Here is a 20,529-nt window from a genome sequence, read left to right on the forward strand (position 1 = left end):
AAGGTTGGTGAAAAATATTTTATGGTCTTTAAAGATGCAGAAGAAAATATTGTTCATTTTCTAATTTATTGTGTCATCACACATATAGCTGTTTGATTTTCAACACTGATTCTTTCCAGCTTTCCTCCCATTGTCTGGCACTTTTCCTCTGGGCTTCCCACTCTTCTTCAGTTCTCGTTATCTCCTTATCATACTCCGTTTGATGCTTCTTCATTGAAAATAATGAAAAGGTAAAGTCAGCATGGCCTTCAAGGCTTGCAGCTATTCACCAGGCATTATAATCTCAGTGTATTATTATTATCAAAATACAAATTAAAGACTGCCGCAAAATATTTTCAAAATACAGATTTTATCACAAGAAAACTGCCAGAGTATAGCCAATAAGCATTATTTAAATGAAAGCACACTTCTGAGATACAATCTTCAGTTGAAGTACTGTACTTGCATTTTTATTTGAGATGAATATGAAAAGTGATTTGTAGATTGGATGCTAAGCACTTCAAATTCTGCAATACTATGACTCAAAATATCTACATTTTAACATACCTGATAGACTGAATCTCTTGCTTCTACTGCTGACAAGTGGCCCAGAGTTGTTTTTCCAGTTTTAACTGAGGCTGTTTCTCTGCAGGATTTTTCAGCATTTATTTTGGCTTTGGGTTCAAAGTAAGGAATTCCTGGCCATGTTCTGTTAAAATAAATTAAACAATGTGAAAATGCATAGAAAACACACTGAACAGCAAGAGAAACACTAATGTAAAGGAAGGCTTAGAAATCATAATTTTCTTTAATGCCTTTTCCCCACCTGGAAAAAGATATCTCTTTTTAAAAATCCCAAAACATTAAATAAGAAGGTAATTTCAAAAACAGCAAAGGTATCTTGAAAGGTTTTCATTTTTCTAGGTAAACTGTACAATTGCTCTTTACCACCTGGGTAAATACAGAATAACATGCTAAGCATTGTATTCACTCAGCCTTCTCTAAAAACTATTCTGTAACTTTATGATTTTAACTTTTGATGTGAAACCTTATGGAAAACCTGCAGTATTCTAGAATACATTTTTCACAGCATAAGTTACAGAATCACGCAAGTTTAGTTTTGATTGCTAGCATTTAATCAAAAACATTTCTCATCAAAATATTGTCCTTAGCATATTAGCATATCCTAATCTGCAATTCTGTTTACCTGCTGCCGCGCTGTATTAAAGGTTTATATTGTTTGTCCTCCAGAGGGAGACCTGCTTGTTTTCGGCGTATAAGAGTACAAGTATTTTCCTTCACAACTGCAATTTCTAAATGAAAGAAATCAAGGTAATTAAACTTTCAATTGCATTGATCTTGAAAAACAACAGAAATATCAATGAAGAGACTGACTACCTGTGTCTCGAACAACTTTTAATACATCATATCAAACTTGGAACGCAACAAATGCGCATAACGAATTTTCTCTAATTTTAATAAACCAAAGCTATTTATCTGTGTTACAAATGCAATGAAGTTTAGGACAGAGACTTACGTCCAATCTGAATATCATCTATAGTCACAAAGTCATCCAGCAGGAGAAGAAGGTTTTCTGTTAGCGAAGCAAGTGCTGTAACAAATTCTTCAGCGTGTTTTTTCAAACACTCCTGCAATGTGAAAAAATAATTCTTTAAAATCAGTACAATCATGTTGGTATATGAAAACATGCTCCAGATTACAGGTTTCTCTTATTAGATATTATTATTAAAAATACAAAAGCAGATTAGAGTAAGTACACTCACTATCAATTACAGTATTGACAAAAAATCTTTACTAGTAATAAAATAAATTTGTGTTTGCACATCCTGACCTGCAGTTGTAATTTGGTGGTGTCGTTTGTATTTATCAGTTCTTTAAGTCTCACTTCCTCCAGGTTACACAAGCTCTCAAGCTCATTCACACTGTTTGGATGGCCTAGAGTGGGTCGCAGTTTATTCCAATGGTCATTCTATAGACATTAAAAATATATAATAATACAGGATGATCAGAAAAATTTAAACAGAAACGCTAAAGAAAAACAATTACAAACATGACTAAGAATATATTGCAATTAGTGAAAGCATCTTAATATTGTATGTCCACTATTTCATGACTAAACTAAGCATTAAAACTTAAGAACAGAAGTCAACACACTAAAATATGAAAGAACAAAATTATGATGCCGCTGCGACGTATAAATTGCGACATGTATAAACGGCTACACTGTTAGAAAGCAAATAATGATGGTCCTAAATAATAAAAGTCTTACAAAGTGTTGTTACAAACTTATGGGATTAATGTTAAAATGTTAAAAACATTAATCATGAATGCAGAGAAAAGCATTTGGCAAAATAATTAGGAGAGGCAAGTGATCAGTTTTTAGTGTTTTAAATATGAGATAAGGGCAATAAGATAAGAGTAACCTTAATTTAAGTGATCTCTGTTGGAAACAGATGGCTTAAAAATCTATTCAGATATCCCTTTTCCCATGACCTCCCCCATAAAAACAGTATGTTAATGATGGGTCTACCTGGTCTGTCTTTTGACAAATAATAGTATCATAAAACTATCATACAGAACAATTGGTGAAGTGTTGTACCTGTTGATGTTCACTCTCCTGCTGTTTTAGTGCAAAATGCTGGTATATCTGGGATGTAGCTTGGCTGAGTTTCTGCAAGTGCTGTTCTGACAGGTGGCCAATGAGTTGCCTAGGCACATGCGACAGACACTGCTCAAACCGCATCAGCTGCTCTCTGAACTCTGCCAGAAGGATTAAACACAATACATACATCATTACCTTTTTGTATGCCTTAACTATCCTGTCATCACTGTTGACACCTGTCCTAAAGGAAATATATGCTCCTCTTGCAGAGACTGCTTCTCTAAATTAAATGAAATGAAACAAAGGGTTGGAAGACATCTTATGTTCCACAAAAATAAAAAAGTAACCCCATACAAGCAGCATTCATAGCATATTCATATTCCATCATACTCATAGTAGATGTGTGAAAGCAGAAACATTGCAAAATCAGTTCTACTAAGTCCTATATTACCTCAATGGGAGAAGATACTTACCTTGCAGGCATGCATTGTGGTAATCATGGGCTTGGTTTTGGTAAGACAGCAGCTTGCTGTTCAACACCTCTGCACAGTGCTCAAAGGTCTCTTGCAGATACTGGGGCCGGGTGATGGCCCGTCTCTCTTTCTTTTTGTAGAACTCCTGGTCAAGATCAACCAAAAGCCAAAATAAATTAAATGAACCTGCCACCACTGATCTGGCTGAGATCAGCTGATAATGTATCAATGAAGTCTCAATGGTACACAATACAATTTGAAGAAAATATTTTAACTAAGTCCATTACCTATACTGTAAGTATAAACATTGGAAAGAATAAAGAATTAAACATTGAAAGACACAGCTGTAAATGATTTCATACCTCAGCCACAGCTAGTAAAACATCATTAGCTTTCCATAGGATACTGTTGATTACCTCTTTGAAGGAACTGCCAAAAGAAAGCAGAGATAGGCATTATCTATTCTTTTCATGACTGAATGTAGGTAGAGAATTAGTATTAGTAACTAATGGGTCCTAAATTAAGTAGTTGTATACATTCATGAGGCGCATTAAACCACAAATGTGCAAATTAAGAGTGCATACTTCTACCTATATTTTAGTTTTTCAAATATTTGATCTGATATATTTCAATGTCTTAGTTTAGTAATACATTGTTGCCAAAAAATGTATTTTTTACAAAACTCTGCAGGTACTGTAAATGTACAAGTCATCAAAACAAGATGAGATTTATTGTTATAACGAATTTCCCATTTTAAGTGCCAAACCCTGAAAAATTGCCCAAGAAAAATCAGCAAATTAAATAAGACATTTTTTTTTATTTAGGATTTTATGAAGATTATGTAAAAATATTGTTTCACAAGCTACCCATGTTACTTTTGTATGAATAAAGAACATATGCCCTTAGTCCATCCAGTCTTTGGACTGATGTTACCCTGTCAAAATATGGGTATATGGGTATATTTTGACATGTTACCTATGGAATATATACAATTTCTGTGTTCGTGGCCATAATGGTTCCTTGTAATTGGGGTATTTTCTAAATGAGACACATTTATTAGATTTTTTTTTATTTTTAGAACATGAATGAAATGCAGACCTCTGCAGGATAAGGAGTGAAGTGCAATGAAAAGTCAAGGTGTGAGAAATGCACAGCCCTATAAACACGATGGAAGACAAAGACTTTACGTTTTCTTACACAGGCTCCTGTTCAGGCTTGGGTCCAAAAACCTGGAATCTCTTATCAAACCGAGTAGGCTTGGAAAACCTTTTGACACTAAGACAAAAATAAAATATTTTAAAAATGTACAAAGAGTGTGAAGTATATATATATACAGTACATAATATTATATATTATATATTTAAATATACAGTATATAAAAGGATTACTAATGCTATAATATCTTCTAACATTTCCACAATGTATTGGAATATTAGTGTATTAGTTAATTTATTTTATATTAAGCATGAAGAAAATTATCTTCAAGCATTTTTCACAATTTTTTACCTTTTTGCTCAATGTATATGGATACACAAACCTAAATGGAATCCAAACAACAGATTTATATGTAAATGTAAGCAGAAGGATTGTTTAGATCCCAACACAAATTGCTGAAAAAACTTACCTGAATGCTACAACCAGTGAAGAGTGAAGAAAAATCAAATCTAGCAATAAACCTGAATCTTTCATTTAATGCAAATGGTAACACGTTTCACTTTTAAAAAGTCTTCCTTTCATTATAAATGATGAAAACTGTTTTTAATAAAAAATGCTTCGTGATCTTGCTAGTGTTATTCGTAGTTAACCTGGGAAGAGAGCTTTCATTACGCACCATGTGGACGAGACTCTCCTGAGTGGGGCCTCCGTTCTCAGGCCAGTGGCAGACCCCACTGATCTTCGCAGGGCTACAGCCACCTCACTGGTTGGCCGACTTTGGGTCTGGCCAGCACAGTAGGTCCCTGTAAAAGGAGAGCCCTGCCAAGTTGCTTAAAAATACATTTTAAGTTGCCTTTCACTATTATTATCACTAATAATTATGTAATTATTATATTAGCACACTGTTGAATTGCATTTTGAAATGTGAACGCAACAAATTAGAACAAATATAAACATGAGAACTCATTAGACAGAAAAAAGAGAAATAGAATAGAAGAAGCAGTTGAGGGATCAGTCACTATACAGTATACTGCAATTATTGGCATAGAAAAAGTGTATGGATTTAAGATCAATTGTTCAGTTAGCCTATTTTGTATTCCAGAGAACCTATCCCAATTGTATCAGTTCCAATATTTTATTTTAAATAAGGATAAAACTGTAGACTGTTTGCAAAAGAACTTTACAAACAGTACCAGCTGTTAATGGCTGACTTCTCTCCGCTTGCTCTCCTTGAAGATCTGGCATGACTTTGGATTTCTGTGTTCTTGAGAAAGAAAAAAAAATCTCAGAACAGGTAAAGGATAAATGTACTTAATACATATTTTCTAGATCTTATACAGTTACTTAATTGACAACAAAACGGATGCTGGAATACAACTTTCAGATTCATCCCAAGGTCTGCCACATTTTCTGAATTGCTTACTGTTCTTAACATTTACATTTAATTGAAACCAATAAACCTTCAACAACTTGTAATCTCTTGAAAAAAAGGTTAAAGGCAAATCTGAAGAGGAACAGAAAAGAAAGCATATAGTAAATTAGAATTTTAAAAACTTAAGAGAACAGATACTTTTCTTAAGAAAATTCATAAGCCTATTTACTGTGAATCTGAGAAAAGCAGCATTTTGAATCCATTGACTGAAAACAGAATCATTTTTAAGAAAATATCAGCGATTTCAATGGGGTATGTGAATAACTCATTAAGCCTGCATAATATGTTTTGACATTTACCTAAAAAAACTGCATTTCAGAATTTGACTTTGACAGCTTACTGTAATATGTGCTGAATAACACCAACAGCCACATCCTCAATGGCAGGTCTGCCCATCCTGCTTGGCTGCAGGAGGCTGTCTGTAGTCTGGCTCCCCAGCTTCTCCTGTTTCAGGGTCTCTGTACGGGCAGCTGTGGCAAAGGAACCTTGCAAGGGAGCCTCAGGACCTATATCTGTGGAGGTGATGTCCTGCACACCAGGAAGCCATCATACAGCATTTAGCACAAATAGTCCATATGGAAAAAGTAAACTGATGAGCAAATAAATTATATATACTTACAATCAAGCAGTCCAGGTACAGACATCTTTTCTTGAGCTCTTCCATTATGAACCGAGTAAAAGAGTAAAGATCATCAGGAGTTACAGTCTGAAACAGAGGACAGAAAACACGTACTGTAACAAAAACATGGAATGGAATTGTCTAAACTGCGTTTTCCAGAATCAGTTCTACTCAGTAATATTTAAACATATTGAATAATATTGAGTATGAGTCATCTTTTAACATTTGCAATTTAAGAACACAAGAAGAATTACAAAGGAGAGGAGGCCATCTTGCTGTTCTGGCAGTTTGTAGCCAACTGATCTGAGGACCTCATTTAGCTGTTTTTTGAAAGACACTAAGACACTATGATAATCAATACAACACAATATATAAAAACAGGAACGGAACATTGATAATGAGAGTTCAGAGAAATTCCTATTACCTCTTTATCTATATTGGGTCTGGCACACGCATCTATCTTGCTCTCAAACTGGGCCAGATAGGTACTTAAGTTTTCCGTCTGCCTATTGCTCTTAGTTACCTGCAGAAAAATATACAACTTTTAGTGCTTAAAAGATGACCAGTGGACTGATGTGCATTGTAAAACATAAAGCAGAACGTATCCTAGAGAATAAAGAGTAACAGGCCAAATCAGTACAAATAAAAAACACAGGTATATTTTAGGAATGTAAAATAGAAAACCCCAATTACAACAAAAAATATTAATATTATATATTATTATATAGCATAATATATGAACAAGTAATATGTTTATTCCATGCTGAAAAGAGAAGAAAGAAAACACAAAGTTCCAGCTGTGAAGCCTTCTTCAGGTGTAAGGGTGCACTCCTAAGAATTATATTATAACGAGGACATCTGTAAAGGGATAGGAGGTGGTTAGAAAGCCTGGTCTTGGAACAGATCGCTGTGAAGAGACAGAATGCTGGTTTAGTAAGAGAGGGGGGCATGTAGCCCAGGGAGGAAGAGAAGGAACAACGAAGAAATAAGAAAAAGATTTAGAGGAAGGCATAGTGGGCCGCAGCAGAAGTAGGTTGAAGTAGTTCAGGTGGGTAGCTGTGTCAGCATGCATAGGCTGCAAAGGAACAAGTAATAGGTTTATTCCATGCTGAAAAGAGAAGAAAGAAAACACAACGTTTCGGCTGTGGAGCCTTCTCACACCCGAAGCTCCTTTGCAGCCTACACATGTTGACGCAGCTACCCACCTTAACTACAGAATAATATAGTATAATATTACTGAACCATAAGACTGATTAGGTTTTTTATTATTTCTGCCAACAATTAGACACAGTATATGAGTATCATTGATTGGTCTGGGAGATTTCTTGTAGACTAGTTTTTTATATGATGAATGAAAGCTAAAGTCCCTATTATCCATTCATCCATTTTCTAATCTGCTTATTCAGTACAGGGTCAGAGGGGAGCTGGAGCCTTTCCTGGCACAACAAACAGGCACAAGGCGGGGTACACCCTGTATAGGACGCCAGTCCATCGCAGGGCACACACATACAATACACAAACACGCACAAACACACACCAGGACCAATTTTTCATAAATCAATTACCCTGCATCTTTTTGGACTGTAGGAGGAAACTAGACCAGCCAAAGGAAACCCATGTAAACATGGGAAAAACATACAAACTCCATGTAGACAGAACCCCAGTAACTGAACCCAGGGCCCCAGTACTACAAGGCAGGAATGCTCACCACCCTGTCACTATTATATTAGTGCAAAATAGAGCAGCAACAGTACAATAAAAATAAACGTGAATATTTACCATAAAAATATACCCTTTCAGCATTTTAATGTTCTCTGTAGAACAATTAAGCAATAGTTCTAAAGTTAGAACTTTTAAAGTAAATATTTAAAAGTTAAGCATTTCAGGATGCTATAACATCTCATTCCTGTCTTCCAGTGTAACATTCCAAACCATTTAGTGTACTGTATATTCTATGACAAATCTAGGGCTGCTAATGCAACTATGAAAGTTGCTGAAGTGTTTACAATATATATTAAAGAAATGTTATTTTAAAATATACAGGTTATTACAGACTACCCAAATAAAGAGTATTTTAGAAAAGACTACTAAAAACATTAAAAATATATAGGCTACATGTTCAATAATAATATTTGACCGATACTATACAGTATACAGCTGTGGAAATACTAATTGTGAAAGCTACAGTCATGGCTTACCTCTGTTTTTATTAGAACTTGTGTGTTAGTCAGCAATCGCTGAATTTTTTCCATGAAGGTCAGATCTACTGTAAGATAATGGAATTTGTCTTCAAACTTATTAACCACCTCTGTTGCCTTAAAACAATAAGAAAAACAAAACCATAGTCTTAATATCGCACAATTTCTTATTTTAGAAAACTTCAATATGGTTAATTTACTAAGTTAATATATATCCATTTCCAACGCACTTTGCTTGGAAGTTTATCTTTTCCTGCGAACATATTTTATTATCATGCTTTGCTTTAAAATACAAAATGTAAACAGAAGAGTTTAAGTCTATATTAAGTGTAAACTTCAGTTTAAACTACAATTTACCATATTCAACAGAGGGGAAATGACAAGGAGTTAAAGAGGAACAATGAGCAAATGAGATACAAAAAAAGATTCCAAAATTTTCAGATAAGTTTCTCTACCTGTTCAAGACACTTTGACTCCATTCCTTCCATATCCAACAACAACAGCTCATCAGTGGAGTCAATACGACCAGAAGTCTTCTCAAGTCGCCTCTGGAACAAATCAATCTCTTCAGGAGTAAAATTCCCGCCTTCAGAAAATAATCTAAAAATAAAGAAGACAGCTCTGTCATGTGCTCTCACCTACCACACCACTGTGTTATGGATTAAAAGAAATCAAGTAGTCACTATTGTACCTAAAGGATTTTATAAACTCTGCATTGGATTCCCTTAGACGTCCAAGCGTAGATTCCAGTTTCTGCCTGTACTGCCGTAAGGATGTCTGGATCAAACCCATATGCTTATCAAGGTTGGACTGCAGCGAGCCACAAAGACCAACTAAGCTAGAGAGTGAGAAAAATTATTAGAACGAAAAAGAATCAAACCAAAACAATCATTCACTTTTGTATAGTGCCCTGTTATATGTAACACCACACTAATGTAAACAGCATGAATAAGTCCACCAAACCAATGAAATTATCTGAAAATAAGGTAATCACATCCTGAGGAGCAAATCAGCTGGTATTGACACATTGTTGTGCATTATGGGAGAGCATAAAAAAGATACTGACTCTAATTTTAAAATATTTAAAAAAAACTTTGGCCCCTTCTCTCAAAACCAGATACTTCCAGGGTATTTCAAAAAATGAAATTTTACTGGCACAATCACAAAAAAAACCTTAACATTGATTGCTAATCTTTAAGAAGCCTGTTTTTTTGGAAAGCAGGTCACAGATATCCTGGAATAACAAATTAAGTTTAATGAAGATGGAAGATAACCTGCTTCTCACTAATCCACAATTTTATAAATGTATAAACCTTTTTTGCATAATGATATATTTTAAATTTAAGATCATCTAAATTTCCTGGTGAAGATTTGTTGCAATCAGCAATGGACTCACATGTCTGATTTGGATGCGTTTATAAAGATGCTCTCCATGCCATAGATCTGTCTTCGGAAATCTTCAGTTAGTGTCTTCTGGTCTTGACGAAGAGTAACAAACTCTGCCTTTAAAGTGTTCAAGGCCTCTGTAATTCCTTTGCAATGTCGCTCTACTCGGTCTCTGTGAAGCACTAACTCAGCTGTGAGAAAAAAAGAAATTAAAAAGGAAGGTTGAAATGATGGTCTATTGACAAACACCTTATTATTTCCAGGGGCACTGTATAAATGGCTGACCCTGCGCTCTGACCCCAAGCTTCTCTCATGGAGAGCAAGTCGGGGTATGCGAAAAGACAAATTCCTAATACAAGAAATTGCACATGGCCAATAAAGATATCTTATCTTATCTTATTTGTCTTTACAATCAATCATAGTCCTTGGATTTTAAGAACATATAAAAATGTATTGCTAAATTATACATCCTTGTCACACAAATTTAAAGGTATGACCTTCTATTTATAATACAGAACAACAGAAGTGTCAATAGCATCCAATATAACATTTATAGATTCTTTAAGTCAATCAAATAAAACACTGAAAGTGCTTCATCATTCTATTGATCTCACCAGCTCGAACATTGTGAATATCCATCTCAATCCTCTTTGCTCTTGGTTGATGAAGATGTAACCGCAGTTCCAGTTCGGATTTAAGTTCGTCTTTCTTAGCTGCCACAATGCTAGTTGCATTAGTAAGGGTTACTTGATACCTATCCTCCAAGTGCTCAAAGAATGCCAGCCTCACACTAGAGGTAGGGGACACAAAAAGTAAACTTTACAGGACTGATTACTGAGGACAAACTTAGAATTTATTACAAATATATGTAACCACACACTAACATGCAATCAAACATTGCAGCATGTCAATCAGTTAAATACACATCAATGTACAATGCTTTAGTATTTTTATTACTAGTCGTAGCAGACATACTATCAGTACTAGTAGCAGAAGTATTACACACCTTTTCAATAGATCTGTAAGCATGCTGTCTGATAATAGCACCACTTCCACATAAGAAGGGGGCTTGCTCTGTTCTCCATCTTCTGACACTTTCAAGATTGACTTCCAGGCATTGTACACATTGCCTCTGGATGTCGTGAATGTCTCACAGATTTGAGAAGGATCATGGGAATCAATCTGCGATTCTAATTCATCCTAAAAGGAGGAAATAATAAAACTAAGTTGAGACAAAATGATCTACAATCAATTGTACTATTTTAAATAATATGATCTAATTATTGTGTTATTTTCTGACATCCGTCACCACTTTTTCCCTACCTCAGTAGATTGGAGCTCTACAGAGGAGCAGGTAAGAAGAAGATCCATGTGATCATATTGAGGATGGGAGGCTCCCTTTGGTGTACTAGTGATAAGTCGCTTTCTTCCCTGACCAGTTGTGGGATGGCGTTTCTTCCTTACAAAACCTTTACCACCTGCATCTTAAGCAAGATACAAATATCTATTAGCTGCTACAAATGCAAAATCTTCTTCTCTTTACGTTTAATGCATAAATAAATCACATGAAGGCTGCTGATCTGGTCCTACATTTAATTTTAAAAAGTACTGAAAGGGTCACATATACTGTATGCTGTGTACATGCAATAGATGTTACGCCTGGCCCGAAAAGGTGTTGAAATGGGCTCGGTGAAAATTAGAATCATGAGCCAAGATATGCGGCAATCGAGATCATTTATTTGATGACAGCGCTAAAGAGGACAAACAGAGCTGAGACTGAGGAAACAGCTGAGGCAGTAGCTGCGCAGCTGAAGCAGGCAGAGCAGAGGCTGAGTTCTGAGGTAATTAAGAGATAATTAGTGGCAATGATGGCTGAGGCACTGGAAACTGAGGATTAAGAAACACTGAGAAATACTTCTGAGAACCTGAAACTGAGACACTCAAAGCAGGGTTAGTGACTCAATGTCTTAAATACTGTGCGAGGTTCCCTAATTTCAATTTCCCTACGGGATTATTAAAGTATTATCTATCTATCTAATTGGCTTGATAGGCCCGGCCTGATCTCGTAGAGGATGGCCCCAATGAGTCTCCAGCATGTGTGGAATGCGCATTGGTAATTGGTGGAGCTAATGCGGCGGTGCTGGAGCTCGTCGAAACGTAACAGTAGATATGTTCAAGTTATTTTACATCTATACAAATCTCTTACCTAGGCTTAATGATGTAGAACACACAGAATATTGCTCTTCAGTTTCCTTAAGAGAAAAATCAAAGACAAATGCAATCATTTTTTCATGCTTGGAAATCATATATAATGTTTTTAAAAGGTCCCTTCAACTAATCTATTTGCAGAAGAAAAAAACGCTATACCTGTTTGAAAATCTCTTTCACGTGGAAGAATTTACTAACAGCAGTGCTGTATAACTGCAGTTCTTCCAGGACCATGGCAGGGTATGATTCAACCACATCAACTTGTTCTTTATAAAAAGTGAAATACCTGGAGAAAGAAATAATCAGATTTTGTGAACAATAGACTACACCTAATATATACAGTATTTTTAGTGAGAAATTAAGTTTGTTTTACATGTTGTTATTTTAATTTGTTGTACTCTACACAGGAAATATTCACTGCAGTTAACGTTGGTGCATACACAAACTCCATATGAGTTATATTAAAAAGAATTACCCATTTTTAATTTCCTCCAGAAAGCTAAGTGCCTTATCCAAACTGTTCTTCAGGGCCTCCTCTGTGCTCTCTTGCCTGAGTTTATCCATCATAATATCCAGACTTGCTTCTTTGCCCTAGAGAGAAAAAAGGTAAAGAAACAGACACAGATCAACTTAAACTGAGGCTTTCAAAATAAACAAATGGCTATTTCTTTTTTATTTGACCAACTCAGAATCTTCAACATTGAATGCTACATGATACGTTTTAATTTTACTGACTGTCATTAATGAGACCTTAAAAAAAGCCAGAAACGACACTTTAATCTTCTTACTTTTACACACATGATCATTTAACATCAAAATAGTTTTAAGAAACATTTGTCAGAAACAGAATGTTAAAATCAGCACAGAATCATGAAGTGCCTGATTTTCAAGTTACAAAATGTAAAATTACTTATAGAATCTTTGAGCTAATAATATAATTTATTTAAATGTAGGCATTTAGAAAATTAAAGTTCTTACAGTGTCAGAATCAAGGCACTTTTTAATATATACTGTATCAACAATGAATTCAGGGTGATATGACTCTTAAAAAAGTTTAAAAAGTAGGCTTCAAAATAAAATAATCAATTTTGTGCATCTGTTGTATTTTTGTTAGGAATGCCAAAGTCACATGTAAAATGGAAATCATGGACACTCTTACAGGTGTGACCGCACCTGATTGTCCTGGTCATGTGCATGGCGGATCTCATCCAGTTGGTCCTGCAGCAGCTGCTCCTTTCTCTGCAGGCCTGTGCTATGCAGCTCCCAGAGGTGGGCAGCCCCCCGGGCAAATTTAAAAAGAACTTTACTTTGAGCACTGACCCTCTTTGCCAGCTCTTCAAATGATTTCTGCATGGAAAGTAGGAAGGGTTCATTATAATGTTCACAGATCTCCAAAGAAAACATTGTTGTTTTTTTCTAGTAATCTTACATCCATTGCTTCCAGGTATGCTTCTTGATTTCGCTGACTCTGTCCAACAAGCGGTAGAAGTTTGTTGTTGCAAATACAGTGAACCTCATGATCAGAAAGTGCATAAGAACTCACTTCTTTCTGGAGAGAAGAAAATGGAACATGATCATGAAGAAATATGTTTTTACTATGGAGTAAGCTCCTAAGAACAACATTTTAGTCCGATTTTTCTTTGACAAAAACAAGATATGTTGCCCTTCTGCTTCATTCACAACTGAATGGCCCAGACACTGATGTACAGACACATTTCAAGTCTGACTGTTTGACTTGGGAAGTTGCAGCATTGCTGTTTGATGGACAGGTGAAACAGCAATGGAGGGGTTACCCCAACATCTCATCCAGACAAAAAAAACATCTGAAAAAGGCTTTATTTACAGCTGTTAAAGAATTTTGTAAAAAATTAATATTATCCCAAAGCAAAACATACCACATGCTTGTCCTGTTTGAAATTTAAAATATGCATATACTGCACAGTTAAAATTACATTTTGTACATAATGCATTAGCATAGGAGACAGTAACAAAATGCAGTTTAATTTATATACCTTGAATCTCTCAATCTCAGCCAAACAGTCTTGCCAAATTTGTTCATAATAGGAGCGCAGTTTGGTCATAGTATCAATATGCAGTGTATCTGAAAACAGTTTCAACACAAAAAGTTAATCACAAACCTAACATCTTGCATTTTTCAGTGTCTTTTGAATACTGTTCACATGATTAGATAAAAACTAGTGTATGAGCAATGATGCAGCCACATTTAAATAAATGTTTTCAGTCATTCCCTTAAAAAGTCTAATATAATAATGTTTTAGACATTTTTAAATTACATGTACATTTCAGTTACATTTTAAATTAATATATATACTGATGGAAAAAAGAAATGCAACATTTTCTGGAATGAGAATACTATAGTTATAGCTTATGTACTTTCACAAAACGTTGTCAATTTCTTTTAAGCCCTCTGACCAGAAATACACCTCGTGCAGTGAGACATTGCAACTTGCCAATCACACAAAAGCTCGTTAGGTGCACTTTTACCCAGTGAGGTCCAGGTGGAACAATACCTGATCAGGTCACCTTTAAAAAGGCCTTAATTCAAACTTAACATCACTGCAATAAAAAGGCCACACTTAGTCAGTTTTCTGTGCATTCCATGATGCCTCGAACATCACCAGAAGCAAGGGGGAGAGCCATTGAGATGCTGCAGGTAGGCATATCATGTACCAGCATTGCAAGACACTATGGAGTAAGACGCTCTACTGTGTCCCGACTGCAGAGAAGGTTTCAGCAGTTCGGCAGGACAGATGACTGTCCAAGATCTGGTCACCCTCGAGTGACCATACCAGAACAGGACCGACACATCAGACTGGTCCATCTGAGAGATCGTTTCAGACCTGCCACCTGTACTGGTGCTGAAACTGCCAGCTGACACAATGCCCACATCATGACAGGACAGTGAGGCTCCATGCTGCTGGCCTTAGAGCAGGGTGACTTGTCAGAGGCCCTCTGCTCACAGCTCCTGGACGTCACACTCGACTGGCTTGGGCCAGACAAAGGCTGTGATGAACTTGTCAGCATTGGCATCAGGCCCTCTTCATGGATGAGTCACTCTTCATCCTCTTCCACACAGACAGGTGGGCCAGAGTGTGGAGGAGGAAGTGTTGCATTTCTTTTTTCCATTAGTATATATAGTCTTAGTAAGTGAAGTGCTGGATATGCTTACCTATTTGCTCATTAACAGTTGACAAAGATGAGTACCATTCAGAAACCACTGCTTTAGTGCACCTAGGAGGTGTGATTGAACTGCATACAAGGAGAAAACAAAGGCTTACTTTAGACTAGCATTAGTGCATGAGTTAAATTATCTGCACTTAAAACACACTAGTCCTCCCTTATTTCAGATCATTATAATCCCTTTTATAATGAAGTGCTTTAAACCAGAGGAGTACTCTAATCACTCGTGTCAAGTCCAAGCAAAGTTTTGAATCACAAGTCAAGAGCTTCTTGTGTTGACTAGGGTTACTTATACAAGTTCAGTGATATTTTGGTCTTTCCTTGAATATGTGTGGCTTATATTTGATATACTGTATTAGTATAGAGTATAAACTCAGAACCCAAAGATGGACCCATACCAAAGTTTTAAATAAATATCAACCCATACCTCGGTCTTTTAATTTAAACATGTACAGTAAAACACAACAATAATACTAGTTTTACTTACAGCCATCACCATTTTTAAAATGATCCCTAACTCATTGAAAAGCCCTGCTCTTAACACATTAACATTATTGTTAATTGCACCCCACAATTCATTTCTAAGACAGAATATATTGCTTTACAACAACCCATTTAGTCAAAATGGTGTTAAATTGACTTCTGAACTCCAAGAGAATAACTGCAGAGGAATTCATTCAATATTAGAATGCAGTGCTATCAATTGTGTCAAAGATTTATATATATATAATTGTGGGAATTCTAGTGTTTTGCTTGGGGTACTGTTAAGAGTCCTATCAAAGCAATATTTGTGTTTTTTTTCAGAGAGGTATAAGTCTCAACAGGTTTCTAGTAGAAATTCACTTTGGTGACACGTCCACCCTGAATCCTATCATCTTACACTTAAAGTACATTTTACTTTTAGAATACCCAGGGACTGAAATCCACACGTGGAACAAAAATAAATATTTGCAAATTAAGAAAATTACTACTTTACAATGGCAATAAAAAACTGAGAGCTGGGGGTTTTATAGAGTGTAGCAGGAGCAGGGGTTATAGAGTAAGTGCAACAGAGAACCATAATGCGATACGACCAATAAAACTAACGGCCATGGAATGTTTCAGATTTTCAAGTTATTTTTATCAAATCTCTGAAGTCATTCTGGATTTCTGAAATCTTGTGTAAGAAAAATACAGACTTGAGTTTGACCCGAGTCCAAGTCAACCATTCTACTTTAAACTGCTGCTGTGGTCTAACCTGAGAGACTGCAGGACGTTCAATCTTCTCCCACACAGAGATTCCTGGGCTTTCCGCATTGTGTCCAGGGTCCTTTGCACAGCCTCAGGGCTCTGGATGTGTGGGCTGCTCATGAACTCCCTGGAAAAATGGATAGAGAGAAAACAGGGAAAGAAGCAAACAAAAACACATGCCATTGTGTTGTTACTAAAAACAGTACATGACCAGGATTAGCATGGAGTTACTTAAGGCAGCCGGTGTTTGAAGTGCATGCTTTAACTAATGTAAAACATTGCTGTACTGAAAACACTAATGCTTTTAATTTAACACATGTGAAGCAAACACCATGAACACATACAGTACATACACCATATATTTTTCATTAGTTAATTCACTGTTTTCTTCTTGCTGTGATGAATGATTCAGAAAAGGCAGTTTAGTTTATATAAAACTTACTCTAGTTGTCCAACACTAAAATATTAGCATACAGAAATGAATGACTAGTTTAGCAGGTATATAAGATGTGCAGAACAGATGTGATGGACTGTCTGATATATTGGATCACTACTGACTATACTTTTTAAGTTTACTTGAGCCAACTTACTTGAACCGATCAATTGCATCTTGCGTCTTAATTTTTTTCCAGTCCTGCAGTTTGTCTTCCCACCTCAATCTGTGAGACAGCTCCCTTTGTAAATCATGCTCCATTAGATTGACAAAGAGCCTACCCGCTGCTCGTCTGTTTGCCAGCAAAGCCTGGTTTATCATCTAAGTAAAGAAAATTTAATAAGGGTGAAAGTTCTTAACAATATTAAAAGGTAAACATTATAAGTACTGCTCCCTATCAAGGCTTACCAGAGCCTTGAAGTCACTGAATATTGACAATTAAATCTGCACGGCTAATTTCACAAACTCATTTACATTAATTTTCAAAACAATAATTGCATAATTTCATTAAACCTTACCATGGATTCCTTATCCATAAACCTGTGGATATCAGGAGGCATCAAGTAGCTAATTTTCTCAAGCATCTGAGTGTATTTTTTCAAAATTTCTCCAATCTATGCAGAAAGAAAAAATTAATAGAGAGACCAAGTCAATATAAGTCTATAGAACAAGATTTGTCCATTTTCAATTACAATTCTCTCCAAATTTAGACATTTTCCCAAGGAAATACAATATATAACATAAAAATCATTAATAAAGTGTCTTAAAAAGGCTTAAATTATTCCTGCTATTCTCTTGTGTTAAATAGCAGATGTTTTGCTGAATTTAGTCTAGACCATTAATCTTACCATTACAGCTCTCTCAGACTCATATTTATTGAGCGTTTCATCAAGATCTTCTATCCATTTTCGTCTTTGCAGCGATTCCTGACTCACAGAGCCCCAGTACTCATGTAGACCCTAAAAGAACAACAAGGCTGAGAACACACCTTATTTATCACTGTATACAGCACTCAAACAGATCTTTCCTGACCTGAAATGTGAACTTTTCCAGATCGTTATCACTGTCAATCCTTTGCAAAAGTTCCTCCATTTCCTTATCTGACTCTGATAGTCTATGAAGAAGGTCTTCACCAGCTTCTCTAAACAGTGGCTCAAAATCCTATAAAAAATAAAGTAATTTATTTCTTACATAAGCAGAAAAACCAAACCCAATAGCTTTAGTGAGCAATACTCTGAATTTACTGACAGCTGCTTGCATGTGTACTTACCGCACTCACAACAACAAGCTCCTGGTGTAACTGACTCACTGCTTCTGCGTGTCTCTGTTGCTTGTTCTCTGTGAGTCTCTCAATAATATCTGAGCCTGTTTTTTCAGCAACTGAATTTATAGATATAAAGATTAAGCAAACCATTAAAACATAATTGATTATTACACATGTAAATGTTTTAAGCAGCAAGTCTGAAGTATGTTATTCTAAAGTGTTTTTACAATTTACAAAATGTAGCTAAAGAAACAAAATTAATTTGTTTCTATACATTATTCTAAAGTATTCACAAATGAATAACGGTATGATCTCACAAAGTTGTCAGGATTATTCATGCTGTTTTTGTCTGTCTAATACAAATGAGCACATAAAAAACAACATTTTACCTATAACATCAGAGAGACCCCTAACTTCCTCTGCTGCAATCTGGTCCTCACTTTCTTCATAGTGCCTATTGCTGGATGAGAATTCTCCCCTGTAGTGAAAAGCACAGATAATAAATCTACAGTATACCCATAATAAAAGTAAGACAACATTATTAACCAAGTTTCAAATAACAATAAAGTGGTAACTGTGTTTGAATGAAGAACTGTTCTTGAAGGCAGTGGATTCTTGTACAATAAAAAGCATCATGGTATATCATCATTATTAATGTTACAAACGATGCATTTCTACTTTGCAAAAGGTAAACAGATATTCCTACATGAAAGCAGAGAAATTCCAGTTGGGGTGATTCCCTGACCTGCAAACCCTCTTCCCTGAAGAAGTGTTTGTCATTCCCTGTGTCCACACACCCTGCCGTTGAGCTCCTTCCCCAGCAGTGTCTGGGTCCCTCGCCATGGCAATTTTTCCACTGTCCAGAGGCACTTGACAGGGAATGTGCTTCTTTCTCACTTCATCCAGACTCCTCACAAGCTGAACCTGAAAGTAAAAAATGGGACATCCCAACTTAGAAAATAGGCTGTAGCAACACTGCTTTGAAATAATTATTTAAACCACATATACTTAAGCCCAGGTACTGCCACAGCGTTGAAGCATCTCTATTAGGTTTCTTTTGAATAGACAAGGGTATTTCCACATGACATCCAAAGAAAAAAAAACTCAGAGCTGCTGAGCTATGAATGAAAGGAGGAACTATCCAACTTGCATTAATTTGTATATGAATTTGAATGTTTTCATTCTAAAATCACAGCCTTGATTATCAGACCTACTTTTCGGATACTGCTGTTTTTGTTGAAAGTTTCTAATCAGATTCAGTCTTTGCACTAGCTCCTTACTCTTCAGACCGGATGTTGAAAGGGAGAGCAATCTCTATTCATGGTAAAGCAAGAAAACAAGTATGCAATGTATTTAGGTTACCTGAATGTTTTGTAAAACTTTGTAAATTTTGAAAGAAAACAGAATAAAACTCTGGTTCACTCAACCTCAATCTGAATATACAAATTATATTACAGCACTTCAAACTCAAAATTGAATGTTGCATTGATACATTTCTGTAAATGCAGTTCACCTCCCAAAACAGCATCAGAATGCCTTGAGTAAACCTGTTAATAGTGTATTATTTATATATATTTTTTTATTAGTTACCTCAGCATCAAAGATTTGTCTGTAGACTTTTCCACTGGGAACCACGTGAACGTCTGCCATTTTTCAAAAACACCGGAAAAGAGAGCAGCTTCGGAGCCACAATTATCATTAGCTACAGAATCAGATATAAAGCACATTCACGAGTCTAGTGCAGTACAATAATGCAATAAATAATATTTTTTAATATTGTAGGAAGCCATTAGTGTATTCATAATATCCCACTGTATGTATATATATTACGTTTTGCGCAATGAGTGGCAATGCACTTCGTACTGTACGTATAGTTTTATTTACAATATTATTATTGAGAATAAACAGTAAAAATATCATGTGAGCTATATACTTAATTTATTTTGATATTAAGAAAAGCGCTAAAATGAACTAATAGCAAGCAATAAGATCATTACATAAGATAAGTGTATGTCTGGATTCAATAACTCAAATGAAACTAATTTCATGTAGATTCGAAGTCCAAACCACAGAGGTCCAAGTTAACGTACCGTACTTTCATATTTTTCCTGTTTAACAAACGTTAAGTCTTAATTACGATTTATATTATTTTTATTACCTGGAAGTTACTTTTAGTTCTGCTTTGTCTATTGCTGCATTTTTAGTCTCTAGTCGCACATCACAGCGTCCCGATATTACTATAGCAACCAACTGCAATTCTCACGTTAAACCTCGAGGAATGCAGTTGCCTTATGGGTAACGTAGTTTTTGCACGATGGAAAATGTAAA

The 20,529-nt window shown here is 35.7% G+C and overlaps 1 protein-coding gene across 3 annotated transcripts; it reads right to left on the reverse strand.

Annotated features, from left to right (window-relative positions):
* Positions 1-47: 47 nt before the first annotated feature.
* Positions 48-20,464, reverse strand: ccdc180 (coiled-coil domain containing 180). Of its 3 annotated transcripts, none has more exons than XM_088615330.1 (38): positions 20,360-20,464; positions 19,792-19,903; positions 18,947-19,125; positions 18,591-18,679; positions 18,208-18,317; positions 17,970-18,098; positions 17,786-17,896; positions 17,456-17,551; positions 17,095-17,258; positions 16,512-16,631; positions 15,264-15,343; positions 14,086-14,174; positions 13,503-13,622; positions 13,247-13,420; positions 12,549-12,664; positions 12,233-12,359; positions 12,072-12,117; positions 11,189-11,349; positions 10,872-11,065; positions 10,480-10,655; positions 9,876-10,056; positions 9,171-9,317; positions 8,935-9,079; positions 8,480-8,596; positions 6,706-6,804; positions 6,282-6,368; positions 6,003-6,190; positions 5,424-5,494; positions 4,907-5,033; positions 4,273-4,350; positions 3,438-3,504; positions 3,076-3,220; positions 2,600-2,760; positions 1,832-1,969; positions 1,517-1,628; positions 1,187-1,292; positions 547-688; positions 48-208 (listed from the first exon to the last, which is right to left on the reverse strand). In XM_088615330.1, the coding sequence occupies exons 2-38, from the start codon at positions 19,849-19,851 to the stop codon at positions 77-79; spliced, it is 4,584 nt and encodes a 1,527-aa protein (XP_088471456.1). In that variant the 5' UTR covers positions 19,852-19,903; positions 20,360-20,464; the 3' UTR covers positions 48-76. The 3 variants fall into 3 exon arrangements, with proteins under 3 accessions (XP_088471456.1, XP_088471457.1, XP_088471458.1); XM_088615331.1 differs by having other exon boundaries at positions 19,792-19,879; positions 20,360-20,428; XM_088615332.1 differs by having other exon boundaries at positions 19,792-19,844; positions 20,360-20,425.
* Positions 20,465-20,529: the final 65 nt, after the last annotated feature.

The sequence above is a fragment of the Lepisosteus platostomus genome, chromosome 21 (assembly GCF_059453375.1).
Source record: "Lepisosteus platostomus isolate fLepPlt1 chromosome 21, fLepPlt1.hap1, whole genome shotgun sequence".
NCBI lineage: Eukaryota > Metazoa > Chordata > Actinopteri > Semionotiformes > Lepisosteidae > Lepisosteus > Lepisosteus platostomus.